Genomic DNA, 17,000 nt, shown 5'->3' with positions numbered 1-17,000 from the left:
GTGGTTGGTTATGTGGATTTCGATTATGTTGGAGATCTTGACAAGAGGAGTTCCACCGCGGGTTATGTCTTTACATTAGCTGGAGGTTCAGTTTCTTGGAGATCAATGATACAAACTACAAGTGCATTGTCCACTATCGAAGCGAAATATATGGCTATAGTAGAAGCATCCAAGGAGGCTACATGGTTGAATGGCTTAGTAAACGAGTTGGGCTTGAAGCAAGAATCAGTGAAATTCAAATGTGACAGTAAAAGTGTTATTTGCCTGGCCAAGAATCAAGTGTTCCATGCTAGAATGAATCACATTGATGTTAGATTCCATCGGATTCAAGATTGGGTCAACTCAAGGGAAATCAATGTTGAAAAGGTTCATACAGATGAGAATGCTTCAGATATTCTCACTAAGCCGCTTTCAAGGGACAAGTTCAAGCATTGCTTGAACTTGCTCAATCTCATTACTTGTTAAGATTAGAGGCCACCTCCTCACTTGAGCTGTATGGAGAAGTAAGGTTTCTCATCAAGGTGGAAATGTTATAAACACATCGAGGTTCCAAAGTTTCCGAAGGTTGAAAAGTTTTTTCGCCAATATAAAAATTGTTGAAGTATGACTCAAAATCAATTAGGCCCGGTCCAAGTGTGTGTGTGTGTGTGTGGTTTGGTTGGGATTGTAACTTGTGTAAGCGGCTCACTTATGTGGTGCTTCTAAAATGGGTTTTATTTTCTTTTGTTACAACTTCAAGTCTAAATCTTTTCTCAAGGAGAGAGTAGAGAAAGTAGGAAAAGTCAAAAGAGGACAGATTGAGATGTTTGAAAAGATTGAGATCTAGAAGAAGGTGAAGCTAAGTGATAGAGGTAACTCCTTGTATCGATTTGCTTCATTTTCTTCACAGTGAAATCGAGCTCCAATACTTATATCTCCTTGAACGTAACTTTTGGGTGAACCACGTAAAATATCGTGTTGTGGGTACTGTGTTCTTACTTTTTTTTTTTTTTTGTGGTTGTCTATCTTCTTTGCATTTGTTATTATTAGTTGGGTTTATCTTTCATTGTCATTATCAAGCAAGGTTTTGGAAGGTGTGGCATATAAGGTGTTTGGTGAAATACCCAATAAGTGTTTGATCAAATTACTGAGCGAGCTTTACAAATGTGTTCACACACACAACAATATCAACATACATTTTATTTGGATGAAATTAGTTTTTTAGAGAATGGGATAAGAGAGGCAGAAGTGAACACCTCCATTCTATCTTTGTTGTTGACTACGTGAAAGAAGTTTAATGGGAGAGAAGACTCTAGAATTTTCTATCTAAAGTTAATATAATAAACGTGTTTTCCTCCCATGTAACTTGGGCAAACTGGTAGTATAGGCTCCCTTCTTTGTTATATTTATCTTAGAAGGTAAAATCGACATTAGACACGTGATGTAAATAAGACAAACATTGGTCACATGAATGACTTAATACGCATATCGAGGCATTGATTGATATATGTTGAATGAGATTTATTTTGTTAAGAATGTAATCTTATCTAGAAATAAAAAGTCTCCTAATTGGTTAGAAAGTATCTATTTCTAGATAAGGGTAGATTTGTAAAAAATCATGGATTGTTTTACTTTCCTTTTAGGGTTTGACTTATTTATTTATTTATATAAAGAGAGCTATTAGGTAGAAGAAGGGGGCTCTGAGTAAGAGAGAAAAAAAGTAAAGGAGGTTAGGTTTTGTAAATTTTGTATTTGCTTCAAAAATGGTGGAATGGCTCTACGGAGCCTGGGGACGAAGTCCAAATTTGGGACGAATCCTGTGAACAAATCTTGTTTCTTGTTTTATCTTTCATTTTACCTATTCTTTTATGATTTTTGTGTGATTTTGATCATTCGTGTGCATCAATAACAGTGAAAATTGATTGTTAAGGGTAAATCTTGAGAAATCGACGGCATCCGAGATTTTATCTCTACAAATTGATGTTGTCCGTGAGAATTAAACAAAGAACCACGATAAGCCATATGGGAGGGTTTTTGATCGGATTTTGTCAAGGGACAAATCACGATCAAATTGGGGGACTGTTGACGCAGTCGTGCATGGTTGAAGTCTGTAGAAAGATCAAAAGGGGGGTGGGCTGCTCCTGGTTCATGGTTGCTTCCCTCTAACGGAAGGGGAATATGATCTGGAAAATAAATAAAAAGGGTATTTAGGCAATACAACCAGATTCAAAAAAAGGTGTTAATGGCGGTCCAAAGACAGTACATAGAGTTGTTGTTTCATAAAAGAGAAATCAACAAACAAGATGGCCAGACACTCCCATTGACGAGTTGGTGAGTCAGGACTAGGAACTCATAGATTGGGTTGATGAAACCCCCACATCAGATCAGTTTTATCTATTCATCTCTTTTGTTAACGGTGATCGATAGCATAATACTAGTTAAAAGGGGAAGTTGGGTGTGTATGAGCATACACAAAAACGTTTTTGTGTTTGTAGCCCATTTCAAACTTGCCAGCAAAATGAAGGTAAACTTTAATTAAAAAGATTATCTTGAAATGTAATTCAACCACAGCAATTCTTGATGAGCATAAAAGCTTCACTGTAGGTGGTAAAGCCTAAAAGAGTTAAAAAATAAAATAAAATAAAAAAGGTGGAAAGGTTAATTAGATGTGGATATGAAAAAAAGCATATGATTCCATTGACATGATTTCGAGGGTTTAAATATAAAACAAAGGATAGGATATGATTGGTTTGTGAAACAAGCATGAGATAGTTGATATTGCCAAGGACTAATAGATAAGGGTAGGTTTACGAAAAGAACTTATGCTTTAAAGGGTTCCTAACCTTTGGGTCAAACTAAATCCATGTTGCTGTATGACAAGATAGGACACTTAATGCTGCGTTACAAAGAACATCTTTAATCAATAAGGAACATTTTTATTTAAATAAAAAGATTAATCAAGTCACAAGATTGCATTGAATCAAATTTATTACTTAAGATTTTGATCGAATAATATATCTCACTAGGTTAATTAATTGCTCGGGGCTTAATCATGTTGAGTTAATTTTTTGTTAGTTGGGTTGATTTGACAAATAAGGTTGACGGCTAATGACCACGTTATATTATATGCATATGCAATTATTTTTTGTTGGTGTTGCTTAAAATATGCAAGTTACAAGAAAAACATTTAGCAAACTAGACTCGTTGATGAAGTCTAATTCTCATTCTAAGAAAATCTCACACGATTAAGTTTATGCCTCAAGTGATAAAATCGTCCTAAATAGCGATGGGTCCAAATTGATCAAGTTTCTGTCCTGAGTGGATAGAGATTATGAGTAAAAGAACAATCATGAGTGGTTTAAGGGTCTTAAATGATTAATATTCTGAATGACAACTTTATAATAAAAGGATGAGGGCCTTGAATGACCAATGTCTCAGTTGAATACTTTGTCGTAAGTGACTAAAGATGTTGTGAGTGACCATAAGGTTCTGAGGGACCATCATCCCCTTAGAGGAAGTGAAAGGAGTAATATTTTCATAAAGTAAATTGAAGATACGAAAATAATGTAATATTCTTGTAAGTAGATCTCGGCCTTACCAATGTTCGCTTATGGGAAGGGGTTAACTGTAGAAGATAAAATTGGTATTAGACACATGGTCTTAATAAGACGAATATTGATCATATAGAAGATTTAATGTGTATCTCGAGGCATTTATTAGTATATCTTGAATTAGATTTACTTGGTTAAGATTGTAATTTTATCCAGAAATAAAGTCTCCTAATTGACTAGAAAATATCTATTTCTAAATAAGGGCATATTTGTAAAGAATCATGCATTGTTTTACTTTCCTTTTAGGGTTTGACTTTTTAATCCATACAAAGAGAGTTATTGGGTAGAAGAAAGCGGCTCTGGGTAGGAGAAAACAAAATAAAAGAGATTAAGTTTTGTAAATCTTGTATTTGTTTCAAGAATAGTGGGAATGACTCTACAGAGCTTGAGGACGTAGTACAGATTTGGGACGAACCCTGTGAGCAAATATTACTTCTTGTTTTCTCTCCCTTTTTTTCTTTTATGATTTTTTGTGTGATTTTGATCGTTCATGTGCATCAATAGTAGTGAAAACTGATTGTTAGGGATAAATCTCGAGAAATCAACGGCATCCAAGATTTTCCCTCTACATTTTTTGTTGTTTTTGTTGTTTTTGTTTTTTTTATTTATTTGACTTTGGAGATAAATATTCTTTATGAAGGAACTGATGTTTGTTTGTTTGTAATAAAAACGACTTTAAAGAACTTGGATCTCATCTTGCTTTTTAAATTTTGACAGAACTTTTAGCTGAGAGAAGATGACTAAAACCAGTTTCTTTGGATCTAAACCCATAAATTCTCAATTGGGTTTTGTTCATTCGTGTTCTTTTTTCTTGAATTGAAGTTGTTTTAGGCTTTGATGAAGGTTATTGTAAGTGGGTCTAGACTGAATTTCTCTATTGGTTTCTATCTTTTTTAGTAAGTCTGAATTGAATTGAAGTTCTTTTTACCGGTTTCATGATTTAGTGGGTAAGACTCGGTTTTCTCAGTTGTTTTCTTGTTTCTTTATGTGTAGTTGTCCGTCTATTAGGATTCAGTAGTAAAGGTGGGATTTTGGATTTATTAGAGGAACCAATTATAACTCTATGGGAAGTTAGATTTGGATTCCTAAAAAAACACACTTTCGATCTGACAATGATCAACTGTGTTGGTAACATGAAAAAGAGTTAGACGATTATCAACAACGACAGTGTTCCATGGGGAAGACAATCCATAGAGTTAAAAGCACGAACAGAGTTGGAGGATGATCAACAGCGACATGTTCTATGGGGAAGATGATCCAGTTGAGAAGATGGGTTGCAAATGATGAGACCACAGAGTTGGAAGCATGACCAACTCGCTTGATTTGATCGGGGACAAGTGGGTAAATTGCAATATTGATGAGGGGCAAACTTGTCCCAAAGCTGTTTTTTCACGGTGTTCAAGTCAATTCAAGTGCTCTCTATTTCGAGTAGTAGTTAAGGTGGTGCTTGTGAAATTAGGTTCTCCCCCTCTCCACCGCCCAAAAAGTTGCTTTTTTCCTATTGAAATTCAACCAAACGAACATGCAAGGAATCAGAAACACTTGGAGAAGTAAATCCAAATGCCACCTGGAAGGTCTAACACTTGTCCAAGGGTGGAACACCCTATCTAAGCATCCTAGTTCACTTTTTCTCTCTTCTCAAATCCAAAAACTGTGGAAGTGAAGTTTGAGAAGTTGATTCAGGATTTCTATTGAAATTATAAATTCCATTTGATTAGATGAAAATTAATTTACAAACAAAAGATGTAGAATGTGCTTTGGTCTTCGGAAATTCCGAATTAAGAGTGCAGTGCTAATTCGTAAATGGTTTTGAAGATTTGGGTCTAATCGTGCATGTAGAGGAAGGTTGGTTATTAATGTTTTGGATAAATATATTTTTTTTTTGGGTGTCGTGGGAAAGTAGGGTAGTGAGGAAGTCTTTTGGTGGTGGGGATTTGGGTTATATATATGAAATGTGCAGGTTGGGCCAAGCTGAACCTCAAAATTAAACGCACTACCGTGTGTGTGTGTGTGCAACAGGCAGCTGGGCCTCGTAAGGCAGTAAATCCTGAACTACTTTTTGTTAAATCCAATAATAAAATAGCCCTAAAAAAATTGTTTAGTACAAAAGTTAAAAGGCTTAATTATTAGTATAAAATCATAACAATTAAAATTCAATGAATAATAATCCTACACATAAATCCATATAATAAAACACAACAGTGGGCACCATTCTCTCTATCCCCCACATAAAGGGGGATTGGGATTTAATGTTACTACAAATCTCGAGGGAAACTCTATAACTCTATTCTCTCTTCTCTTCTCTTCTCTTCCTTCTCTTTAAACTTCATGGTCTTTCTTGTTCTATACTCGAACTGGCCTATGAGGCTTTGGTGCTGAAATAAACACATAATGTAGACATTTCAATCAATTAGGGATTACTAAAGAAAGAAAGAAATGAATGAAAAGCTTATCTAATGTTCATGTTTCAAAGATAGCTGGGTATGATGGGATGCACCAAGCCAAACAATCTGAAGGCCATTTCATTAATCCTAACCTTCACATTTATGGGCAGCTATTGGATTTGGTCATTACCTCTAACAATCCACTAATCACCATCTAATAAACAACATTCTTTTGAAGGTTGGCAGATTGTGAGTATTAATCACAAACCACAAACCCGCTTGCCAATAAAGATAAAATAAAAATAATAACCTTCTTTCTTTTGGAAGGCTGAATGAGGTTTGCCATATTTGAAGTGACATTTTTTGGATATTGCCCAATCCATTCAAATGAGCATATGCAAAGACAAGTACGTAAACTGGAATTGATTCACATAAAGCACACATTTTGCGTTGCACAAGTGTTTTCAGGTCAAACAGACTTATACCATTTTTTTAAGCCTAAAATGTGATCCTTTGGGTAAATAGTGCTATATAAGGAGATTTTTACTACATTCATAACTATTTTTGCTCCACTTTTCATCCTTTTATAACTTCTTTCTGTAAGAAAACCACCCTGATTGCATTTAAGAGGTATAGAGAGACACCCATAACTGTTAATAGGAATTTTGAGGTTTTAGACAAGGTGGTGAGCCCAGAGGATACATGCATTTCATCACCACCTCGGAATCGTCCCATGTAATAGTGAGGCAAAAACATGCTTATTTTGCCTCTTTACCCATTTAGTAGTCCTTTAAATAATGGCTGAAATTCATAAAGGGAAAGCACATCACATGGCGTGCTATAGGCATGCCAAGGCCAACCACTATTTAGTTTCCAATACATATCTACAGATGGCCAGGAAGACTAAAAAATATAAATGATACTAAAACGAAAAACTATAAATTGAAAAGAAAGGAACACTTTTGACAACTAACCTATTTTTACCCGTAAGGCACTTATGTCTCTTAACGTCTGGAATTGAAAATGCCAATAAGCATGATTTCCACCTCTTAACAGAACAGAAATTTACAATCATAATGGCTGGTAGATATACCAAGTGCCTTCTATTAATTCAAAGAAATCAATATCACAGATTCTGAACCAAGTGTTGCAGTAAACTAGATTTCATATGGATTTTGGTAGTTACCATAAATGTATATCCTTAAAGCTATGTAAATAGAAGTTCAAGTTCAGAACATGAATTTTAAGAGATTGCAATGCAAGCACATACCGTTGGGGTTCCCTTGCTCATAGAAACTTCGTAAAAGAGAGACAGCTTCTGATGCCATTATTCCTCCTATACATTTGAAATTCTTCCCTTCCAAAACCTCATCGCTGTCACAAGAGAGAGAACTTCAAAAGATAACTAAAAATGGAGATTAAAAATTTAATTTCTAGAGGCTTGCATGGCTACCATGACTTGAGAAATACTGGCAATAATCTAATTGCTTTTTTAGTCATAATTGTTTAGTAGTAATATATATATTTTTAATTTCTTCTTTGCAAGGGCTTTTATGTCTTTTGACTCTTTTAATTAATATAAATTCCTGTCAAGCTCTCACAAAAGAGAATTGACAGAATTCTTCTCAAAATTCTTCTTGGTACTAGCCTAGAGAATCCAACGACCCTCTTTGGGTTCACCTCTCTAGGTAGTGGGATCTTGAAGTCTCCTTCCTCCTTTTTCCTTCTTCGTTCCTCCCTCCATGAACAACTCTAGAAGTTTTTGAGACCTAATAACCTAGTAGGAACTACGTTAGAAGGTCTCCCCTTCGGGGGCTCTTTTTTTCTTGTTCATCTTTCCTTGATCGCATGTTGCAATAGGGATTCTATCTTTGGTTTTTTCTCTCCACATGCTGCAATAATATCTTCTGCGTTGTGCTTCTACCCTACGATAGGGTTTCGATCTGTCATAGTTGGTTTTTCTTGCCTGTGACTAGAGTTTCTGTTTGTAGGAATGCCTCTTATTGCCTGCGATAAGCTTCTTGGGAGCTGAGTATACCAGCAACAACTACATAACTACTGTTGAGGGTGCAACAGTAGTAGGTTTGCTAGTACAGGTGGTTTTTGAGGATCTGCAACAACATAACTGCTGTTTGGGGCCTGCGATACAGTTTCTGGACTGTTCGAGGGTGAGACAGCAGTAGGGCTACTTGTACAGTAATTTCTGGACTGTTTGAGGGTGAGACAGCAGTAGGGCTACTTGTACAGTGATTTCTGGACTGTTTTTGAGGGTGCGACAACAGTTTTTGGACTGTTCTGAGGGTGCAACAGCAATAGGTATGCTAGTACAGGTGGTTTTTGAGGATTTGCAACAGCATAACTGTTCGTTTGGGGCATGCGATACAGTTTCAGGACTGTTTGAGGGTGCGACAACAGTAAGGCTACTTATACAGACTTGCAACAGGGCTGTATGTCCTAGTGAGGGCTTGTGATACAGTTTCTAGACTACTGGTGAGGGTGTGACAGTGCCACTGCCCTCCTACCTGTGATTTTTTTTTTTTACACACTGATCTCCCTTCAAGCCAAAGTCACAAGTAATGACGACGAATCTAGAGTCTAAAGATTCTAATATGACTCTTGGGGCAAATTTCTCAACCCAGCGTATCACCACTTCTCTATTAGATGGTCGAAATTTTCAATCCTAGTTTCGGTCTGTGCGTCTTTATTTGCACAATAGAGGTAAAATCAGATAGCTTTTGGGTACCATTACTAAACAACCCCTCACTGACCCCAAATTTGAACAATGGGAAATCAACAACTACACTATTCTTGGGTGGTTATTTAATTCCATAGAATAGCGCATTTATACCATGTTTATGTATCATGAGTTTGTCATGGCCTTGTGGCCAGGAATGACTCAAGGATTTATGAAATTTATAGAGACATATCACAGGTTACCTAAGGGACTCAGAGTGTAGCTGATTACTTTGATTTTTTTCAGTCTCAGTGGGAGGAACTGTTCCATTATGAGTCTATAACTGAGTTGTTTGGAGAGGCAACTGGGTATGTGGTTAAGAGGATTTCTCGACATCAGATATATCAGTTTCTTATGGGTTTACGTCTTGAGTTTGAGACACTTCGGACCTAGGTTCTTAACACCAACCCCTTACCCTTTCTGTTTGAGACATTTGCTACCATTGACAGTGATGAGCGTCATCATCGTGTTTTCCCCTCTCAAACACCAGGTATTCTCTCTGCTCCGACTATAGATCAGATGACTTTAACAGTCAACTCAAATTTCTCCGACTCTCGGACCCCGGGATCAGAGAGTCGTGGTAGTGGCAAAGGGAATGGCCTCACTTGTAGTCATTGTGGAAAGACAGGTCATGAGAAAGCCTGTTGTTTTCAGCTCTATTCTCATTTGATACCATGATCTTCTTCAACTCTATCTTTGGGATAGTCTGCTTCTTGTGCAACTATAATGGAGTCATCATCCATTCCTCTCACCGATCCTCCTTCCTCACTTGGCACAATTGACTTGCAACAACTACAGACTCAGATTGTCATTATTGTTCGGGATCAGATTCATGTTCACACTCACCCCTCATCAACAGTGGCCTCAGTTACTACGCCTTTAGGTGCATCCTTTGCTTTCCATATCACTCAATCTGCCTCCCTCTGACCTGGGTTATTGATTTTGGTGCCTTTGATCACATGACTGATGAATCTAGTCATTTTATTTAATCTACTTTTCCTACCACTCATAAGGAGGTTTGCTTTGCTAATGGATCTCTTACACTCATCCACAACAAGGGTACCATCCGTTTATCCTCTAAGATTTCACTAGACTCTGTGTTTCATGTCCCTCATCTATCTTTTAATCTTATGTTTGTGAGTAGCATTACTAGATTTCTAAATTGCTCAGTTACCTTTTTCCTACTCACTACAGTTTTCAAGACTTAACTTTGAGCAGGATTTTTGGCAAAGGGCATGAGAGGGATGGATTGTACTTGTTTGGATCTCAGCATACTGTTGTTCCAGTTTTTGTACTTCCTTCTCCTGGGAGTTACATGTTTTCTTCTCAGACCCTAGATTGATGCATGCTTGCTTAGGACATGACAATTGTCAACACTTATGCTATTTATTTTCTACTTTAAAAACTACTTGTAGTGAACACAAATTTCAGTGCTCTGTGTGTGAACTTTCTAAACATACGATTTATATTCCTCGCATGCATCGATTTAATGCAATATTTGATTTAATTCATTCTGATGTGTGGGGACCTCCTTTATTATTGCTTTTAATAGTCATAGATACTATGTTACCTTTATTGATGACTATTCTCGCTGTGCTTGGGTTTATCTGATGCGTTTTCGTTCTGAAGTGCTTCCTACTTTTGTCAATTTTCTTAAAATGATTCAAACTCAGTACAATATTATTGTTAAATCTCTTCAATCTGATAATGGGGGAGGGGAAATATATATTTGATGAGATTCGTTCCCATCTTCACGAGCATGGTATGCTTCACCTCATGAGCATTGCTCGATGTCTTCTCCGAGGAATGCATGTTCTTAAGGCATATTGGAATATGACAGTCTTCACTGCGGCTTTCCTTATTAACCGCGTCCCTAGTCGCACCTTAAAGGGACAAGTGCCTCTTCATGTCCTTTAACATGATAGTATACTTTTCCCATTACACCTCGAGTCTTTGGGTGCATGTGCTTTGTTTAGGACAAAACTCCTAATCACACCAAATTGGATGACAAAGCTATTTGGTGTGTTTTCTTGGGTTACTCTTCTATGTCAAAAGGGTATCGATGTTATGATCTAGTTTCTCATCGGATCACTCTCTTGATGTTACTTTCTTTGAAAATGTTCCATACTTTCGTGCCACATCTTCTTTGCAGGACCCTTCTACTTTGTAAGACCCGTCTCCTAACAACTTTCTCCAGTTTTTTCTCCATCTTCGACAACACTTAAGGTCTATACTCATCACCCTTGTCCTCCTCCACCTGTGCCAACCTCCTCTTTGGATTTAGGTATATCCTTTCCTAGTTCTACACCTATACATGTTCTTACCCCTTCGATTTTTTATTTACTTTCCTATTGCTATTCACAAAAGTAAGTGGGGGTGTGTGACTGATCAACCTATTGCCCAATTTGTTTCCTATCAAGGTCTTTCTTCCTTTTATCAGGCCTATCTTGCGGCTACTGATTCTATTCGGATTCCTCAGTCTGTATTAGAGGCTTTGTGAGACCCTCAATGGACTAGAGTTATGACTACCGAAATAGATGTTTTGCAAAAAAATAGTCCATGGGAACTTGTTACCATCCCATCTAGGGAGCGTACCGTTGGGTGTAAGTGGGTCTTCACTGTGAAATATCTCGCCGATGGGATTGTTGATTGGTACAAGGCACGCCTTGTTGTTAAGGGGGATTTACACAGACTCCTGAAAAAGATTTTGATGCCACGTTTGCTTCGGTTGCCAAACTTTTCACTATTCGCCTTCTTATATCTTTTTAATAACATGTAATTCCTGCCATTACACCAACTTGATGTGAAGAATGCTTTTCTGAATGATGATTTGACTGAGGTTATTTATATGGACCTTCCTCCTGGGTTTCATCTTCAGGGGAAGTATTTTGGGAAGGTATGTCATTTCCTTAAAGTATGGCCTGAAGCAGTCCTCAAGAGCCTAGTTTCAACAATTTTCTAAAGTTATTTTATCTATGGAGTTTTCTAGATACCACTCAGATCATACTTGCTTCATGCATCGATGAATGGATGGTCATTGCACTATTGTCTTGGTTTATGTGAGAGATATTATTGTGACTGGAGATGATGCACAGTGGATTAAAAGAATTAAACCGTTATTGGGTCGTGTTTTGAGGTTAAGGACTTGGGTCTACTCAAGTACTTTTTGGGGATAGAAGTGGCCCACTCTCGCCATGGTATTTCGCTATCTCAGCGTAAAAACGCACATTAGATCTTCTTTAGGACACTGGGATACTTGGTTGTTGTCTTACTTTCTCTCCTATGGATCAATCATCGTCTTCAAGTTGATTCTAATGATCTTTTATCGGATCCTTCTTCTTATCAGAGACTTGTAGGTCGTCTGATTTATCTAACACTATACCGAAGTTGTCTTTTGCCCGATCAATGTGATCAATCAGTTCATGCATACTCCGTGTACTTCTCATCTTGATGCCGTTTATCGTATTCTTCCCTACTTGAAGTCACATCCTAGTCTTGAGCTTTTCTACTCTTTCACTGCTCAATTGCATTTGTCTTGTTTTACAGATGCTAATTATGCTAGTTCTCTCACAGATAGGAGATCCATCTCTGGTTTCTGTACTTTTTATGGTAATAATCTTATCTCGTGGAAAAGTAAGAAACAAAATGTGGTATCTCGTTCTTTTGCTGAAGCTGAATATCGTGCTATGACCCTTGATATATGTGAACTAATTTGGCTTTGATTTTTGCTGACAGAGTTGGGATTTCATGTTTTTGGTTCTTCTAGTTCGCCTTGTGATAACATGTTTGCTATTATGCTTGCTTCTGACTCAATTCTTCATGAAAGAACTAAGCACATTGAAGTTAATATTCACTTTCTCAGGGAGAAAGTTCGATCTGGTGATCTTCAAACAATCTTCGTTCCTTTTTCAGATCAACTTGCTGATATGCTTACGAAGTCTATTAGTCCGTCTATCACTTATTCTCACATTGTCAAGCTGGGTTTGATATATTCACCCCAGTTTGAGTAGTATTGAAAATAATCTAGTTGCTTTTTTAGCCATAATTGTTTAGTTGTAATAGTTTTTTATTTATTTCTTCTTTGTAAGGGTTTTTTTGTCTTTTGACTCTTTTAATTAATATAAATTCCTGCCAAGTTCTCACAAAAGAGACTTGACAGAATTATTCTAGAAATGCGAGAGAACATTTCAAACTTTTGAAAAGATACGAGGTTCATAACTTACAAACCAGAATTGGGAACTAAATGTTTACGCTACTTATTCTGACTTCTAAAAGGATTTCCCTTTTGCACAACCCAGATTGATTTTGTAGATAAAAAAGCTAATGGAAGGAAGTATTGAAAGAATTTGGTATTTAGAACTGAAAAAAAATGTCCATTTGAAAATATTGGAGAGGCCACATAATTCAAAATGTGTTTTTTTACAATGTAGGGTGTCCCAACTTCCTTTGGAAGTAGGAATAATCCCTTCGGATATGACTAGCCACCACAAACTGGTGTATCGTGTATAATCACGAGAGGAGAGACTCAATCCCATGTAACGCCCCCACCCTTGATCAAGAAACAATATCGTCTGTTATGGGTTTCCTCTCACGGCTTTAAAACGCTTTGTTACAAGGTAAGGGAGTTGGACTACCTATAGCCTAGAATTTCGAGCGTTCCGTAGTCGACGTGGGACTAACTTCACCCCCTCCCTCTTATTCCACGCCGCAGCCACGAGCCCAACCATCTGTGCTTGATCAACCACGGGTCCAACCAGTAGCGCACTGGCGAGGGTGTGATATTTCATGACCTTGGGGAGAAAACCCAAGTTGCTCCACCACCTAGTAGTAATTAGTAAGAAGCTTTGAATCAATTTACCAACTTAGGAAGCTTGCACTCTCCAACTGAAGAAAGAGGACTATGTTGTTACGAGCATTAAAAGATTTCAATTGCTTTATCATGTGTAGGAGTGATAAAATGGTATTGCAAGTGCATAACGAGACTTGCCTCTTCCCCAAGCATACTAGTCCAGATGCCCTATACAATAAAATGCTGAAGAGAAATGCCATGGAATGTTACAACACAGTTAGAAGTTCGACATGGGATATAAGAAACAGTTCATTTGTCCACATCTTAGAGTTCCCTTATCTAAAACAGTAAGTTTTGACAATATACAAGTATTAGTTTAGAAAGCATTATATATTAATGATCAAAATTTACAGTTCAATCCATTCCTTGGAACATTTTTTCAAACTTTGAGACATAATTTTTTTTCTTCAATCTCCAATTAAATTACTTGGAACCCATGAGGATTGCCTGACAGTTGCATATTCAGGATAGTACCACCTATATTTCTGGTGGTGGCCGCTTGTGTGTGAGGGGGGTGTGTGTGTGTGTGTGTGAGGGGGGGGGGGAGGGATCCATTAAACAAAAATGCTGAAAATAATATGCAACAAGAATAACTGGAAAAAAGACTAAAAAAATGAGCCAATAAATGACAAGTTCAAAGTAGCACAAAGGTTACCCAGAAAGCTGGTCAGAGCTACTTGAATGTAGTGACAAGATTGATCCACAGCCTCCAAATTTATCATTAGCACAGCCATAATATACAGCCCTTATTCCTTAAATAAGATTAAAAAAATAATAATACTAACCCAGCATCTTAATTAGAGAAATTAAAAGTCATGATGCAATAGGGTTGAATGAGCAAACCAAGAATTGATAAGGCTGCTGCACACATTATACATGGTTCACAAGTGACATAGAGATCACATCTTGAAAATTTGCTTTCAAGTTCCGTCTCTGAAGGTCCAATCTTTTGCCACTGTTCAAGCAGAACATCGATGGCTTCCATCTCAGCATGTCTTGTTGCCTGCATGTGTAAAATCAATAAATCGAAACTGCATAATAAGCTTAGCTATGAAGTAAGAGATGGAGAAAATGACACATCTGTGGATGAGGGTTTTCCAGCCATCAAACTTGTGCAGATCATCAAACAGCTACCAACCCAGTCGCAGACCACTCAGCAGGGCTATGGTGCTGTGTAGACCACCAAACAGCCACCAACCCAATCGCAGGCAGCCAAAACCGCACCTATTGCTGTCGCAAACCACCAAAGCTGCACCTATTGCTGTCGCAGAACCAGAAATACTTGCCAGATGCTGTTGCAGACAACAAACAGCACACTAGTTACTGTCGTGGATTACCAAACTGCTGTCTTGTACTGTTGCAGGCACAAAACTCCACCTCTTGTTGCTGTCGCAGATCACCAAGCAGTCCAACAAGGGTAGAAAACCCTAACGATCCTTATCGCAGGCTAGGGTAACTCTAGACAGGCCTATCGCAGGCAGAAAACTATATCGAGGGGTAGAAACACAGCACATAAACTCTATCGCAGCATGTGATCACCTGCATGATCCTTATCGCAACACACGATTAAGAGATCATGAACCAAAATAGAAAAAAAAAAACTCCCGAAAGGAAGACCTCCTAACAAAGCTCTCGCTAGGTTATTAGGTCTTCAAGATCTAGAAGGTTGATGAGAGAGAGAAAAGAATGGGAGAAGAGAAGAGAGTTCAAGGTCCCAAAAAGAGGAGTCAATGGGTCTTCTAGGGCTTTGATACCAAAAAGAATTATGGAAAAGTAATTGTCAAGTCTCAATTTGAGAGCTTGGCAGGAATTTATAATAATAAAAGAGTCAAAAGACAAAATTGCTCTTACATATAAGAAATAAAAAAAACTATTACTAGAAAACAACTATGACTAAAATAACTAGATTATTTCCAATATTTACCACACTATAGAATGAACTCTACTGAGCATGGAGAATTAAATAAGCCAATTGACGAGCTTATAGAAAAAGGGTTCATCGGAGAGAGTATGACTCCATGTTTTGTGCCTGCCCTCCTTACATCTAAAAAAGATGGTTCTTGGCAAATATGTGTGGATAGCAGGGCAATCGACAAGATCACCGTCAAGTATAGATTTCCAATACTCAGGCCTGACAATATGTTGGACATTATAGCAGGTGCCATTATCTTTTCAAAGATAGATCTTAAAAGTGGCTACCAACAAATCCGCATCTGTCTAGGGGATGAGTGGAAAATTGCCTTCAAAACAAAGGATGGCTTGCACGAGTGGTTATTCATGCCCTTTTGGGCTAACTAACGCCCCAAGTACCTTTATGAGGGTTATGACACAGGTGTTGAGAGATCCTTTAAAGGTACGTTCCTAGCGGTTTACTTTGACGACATTTTGATTTATAGCCTCTCAAAAACAACACAAGACCACTTGAAACAAGTTTATAGTGTTTTTAGGAATGAATAACTCTATGCTAACCATAAGAAGTGTTCGTTCATGTCCAATCAAGTTATTCTTAGGTTTCATAGTTTCCTCTGACAGGGGTGTCAACAGATCCCGAGAAAGTCAAAGCCATAGTGGAATGGCACAAACCATGAAACATTCATGAGGTTCGTAGCTTTCATGATCTAGCTACATTTTATAGGCGTTTCATCATAGGATTCATTTCCATTATGTCACCATTATGGATTGCATATGCAAAAGGGAATTCAAATGGACGAATGCCGCAACTAAAGCATTTAAGGAGATCAAGTCAAAGATGACTAAAACTCCTGTCATGCGTCGACCCAACTTTTCAAAAGTCTCCGAAGTAGCCTGTGATGCTTCAGGGGTAGGTATTAGTGGAGTCCTAAGCCAGGAAAATCACCCAATTGCATACTTTAGCAAGAAACTAAATGATGGAAAACAAAAATACTCCACCTAAGACAGAATTCCACACGGTAGTCCAGTCCTTGAGAGATATTGGAGACATTATCTATTGCTGCAAGAGTTCGTTTTGCTCTCAGACCATGAAACTTTAAGATATCTTAGCTCCAAGAAGAAATTAAACCCAAGTCATACCAAGTGGGTTGAGTTTCTACAAGAGTATCTTTGTACTTAAACACAAAATAGTAGTTGAGAATATACCTACGGATGCACTAAGCTGCAAGGTTGCAGTATTGCACTCCATGAGTGCAGAAGTGATTGGGTTTGAGCAAATTAGAGATAATTATTCTGTAATGTTAAAAAAATAAAAAAAATAAAAAAAAAAATTGACCAAGTCAACTAAGGTTGACTCAAGTCAAGTCAACTATTGTTGACTAGTCAAACAACTTTGACTAAGTCAAATTGACTAAGATATTTTTAAGAAATTCTAAAAGAATTAGAATTTTTGTAATATCTAGATATTTAAAATATCTAGATATATTTATATATATTTTTTTTAAATATCAAATAAGATATTAGCTAAATTT

At 37.3% G+C, this 17,000-nt stretch overlaps 1 protein-coding gene across 10 annotated transcripts in view; it reads right to left on the bottom strand.

Annotated features, from left to right (window-relative positions):
- Window positions 1–5,684: 5,684 nt before the first annotated feature.
- The window catches only part of LOC147391166 (tRNA-specific adenosine deaminase TAD2-like), a 58,707-nt gene continuing 47,391 nt past the window's right edge, over window positions 5,685–17,000 (bottom strand). For 7 of the 10 annotated variants that reach the window (XR_015182591.1, XR_015182590.1, XR_015182589.1 and 4 more), the window contains 5 exons: window positions 14,401–14,560; window positions 14,213–14,309; window positions 13,343–13,529; window positions 7,245–7,348; window positions 5,930–5,965 (listed from right to left, as the gene is read on the bottom strand). Coding sequence is in view for 2 of the 10 variants with exons in the window: in XM_086457619.1 (XP_086313745.1) it covers window positions 5,934–5,965; window positions 7,245–7,348; window positions 14,213–14,309; window positions 14,401–14,560 (393 nt within the window). In the remaining 8 variants the exon portion in view is untranslated. Of the gene's footprint in view, window positions 5,966–7,244; window positions 7,349–13,342; window positions 13,530–14,212; window positions 14,310–14,400; window positions 14,561–17,000 lie in introns of all 10 variants that reach the window. The other 3 variants (XM_086457619.1, XM_086457621.1, XR_015182592.1) reach the window with 2 other exon arrangements.

Source organism: Akebia trifoliata, chromosome 11, assembly GCF_017979445.1.
Source record: "Akebia trifoliata isolate Shusen 1 chromosome 11, ASM1797944v1, whole genome shotgun sequence".
In the NCBI taxonomy this organism is placed as follows: Eukaryota; Viridiplantae; Streptophyta; class Magnoliopsida; order Ranunculales; family Lardizabalaceae; genus Akebia; species Akebia trifoliata.
The sequence above is the reverse complement of the archived record's forward strand: the minus strand, read 5'-3'. Positions and strand labels throughout refer to the sequence as shown.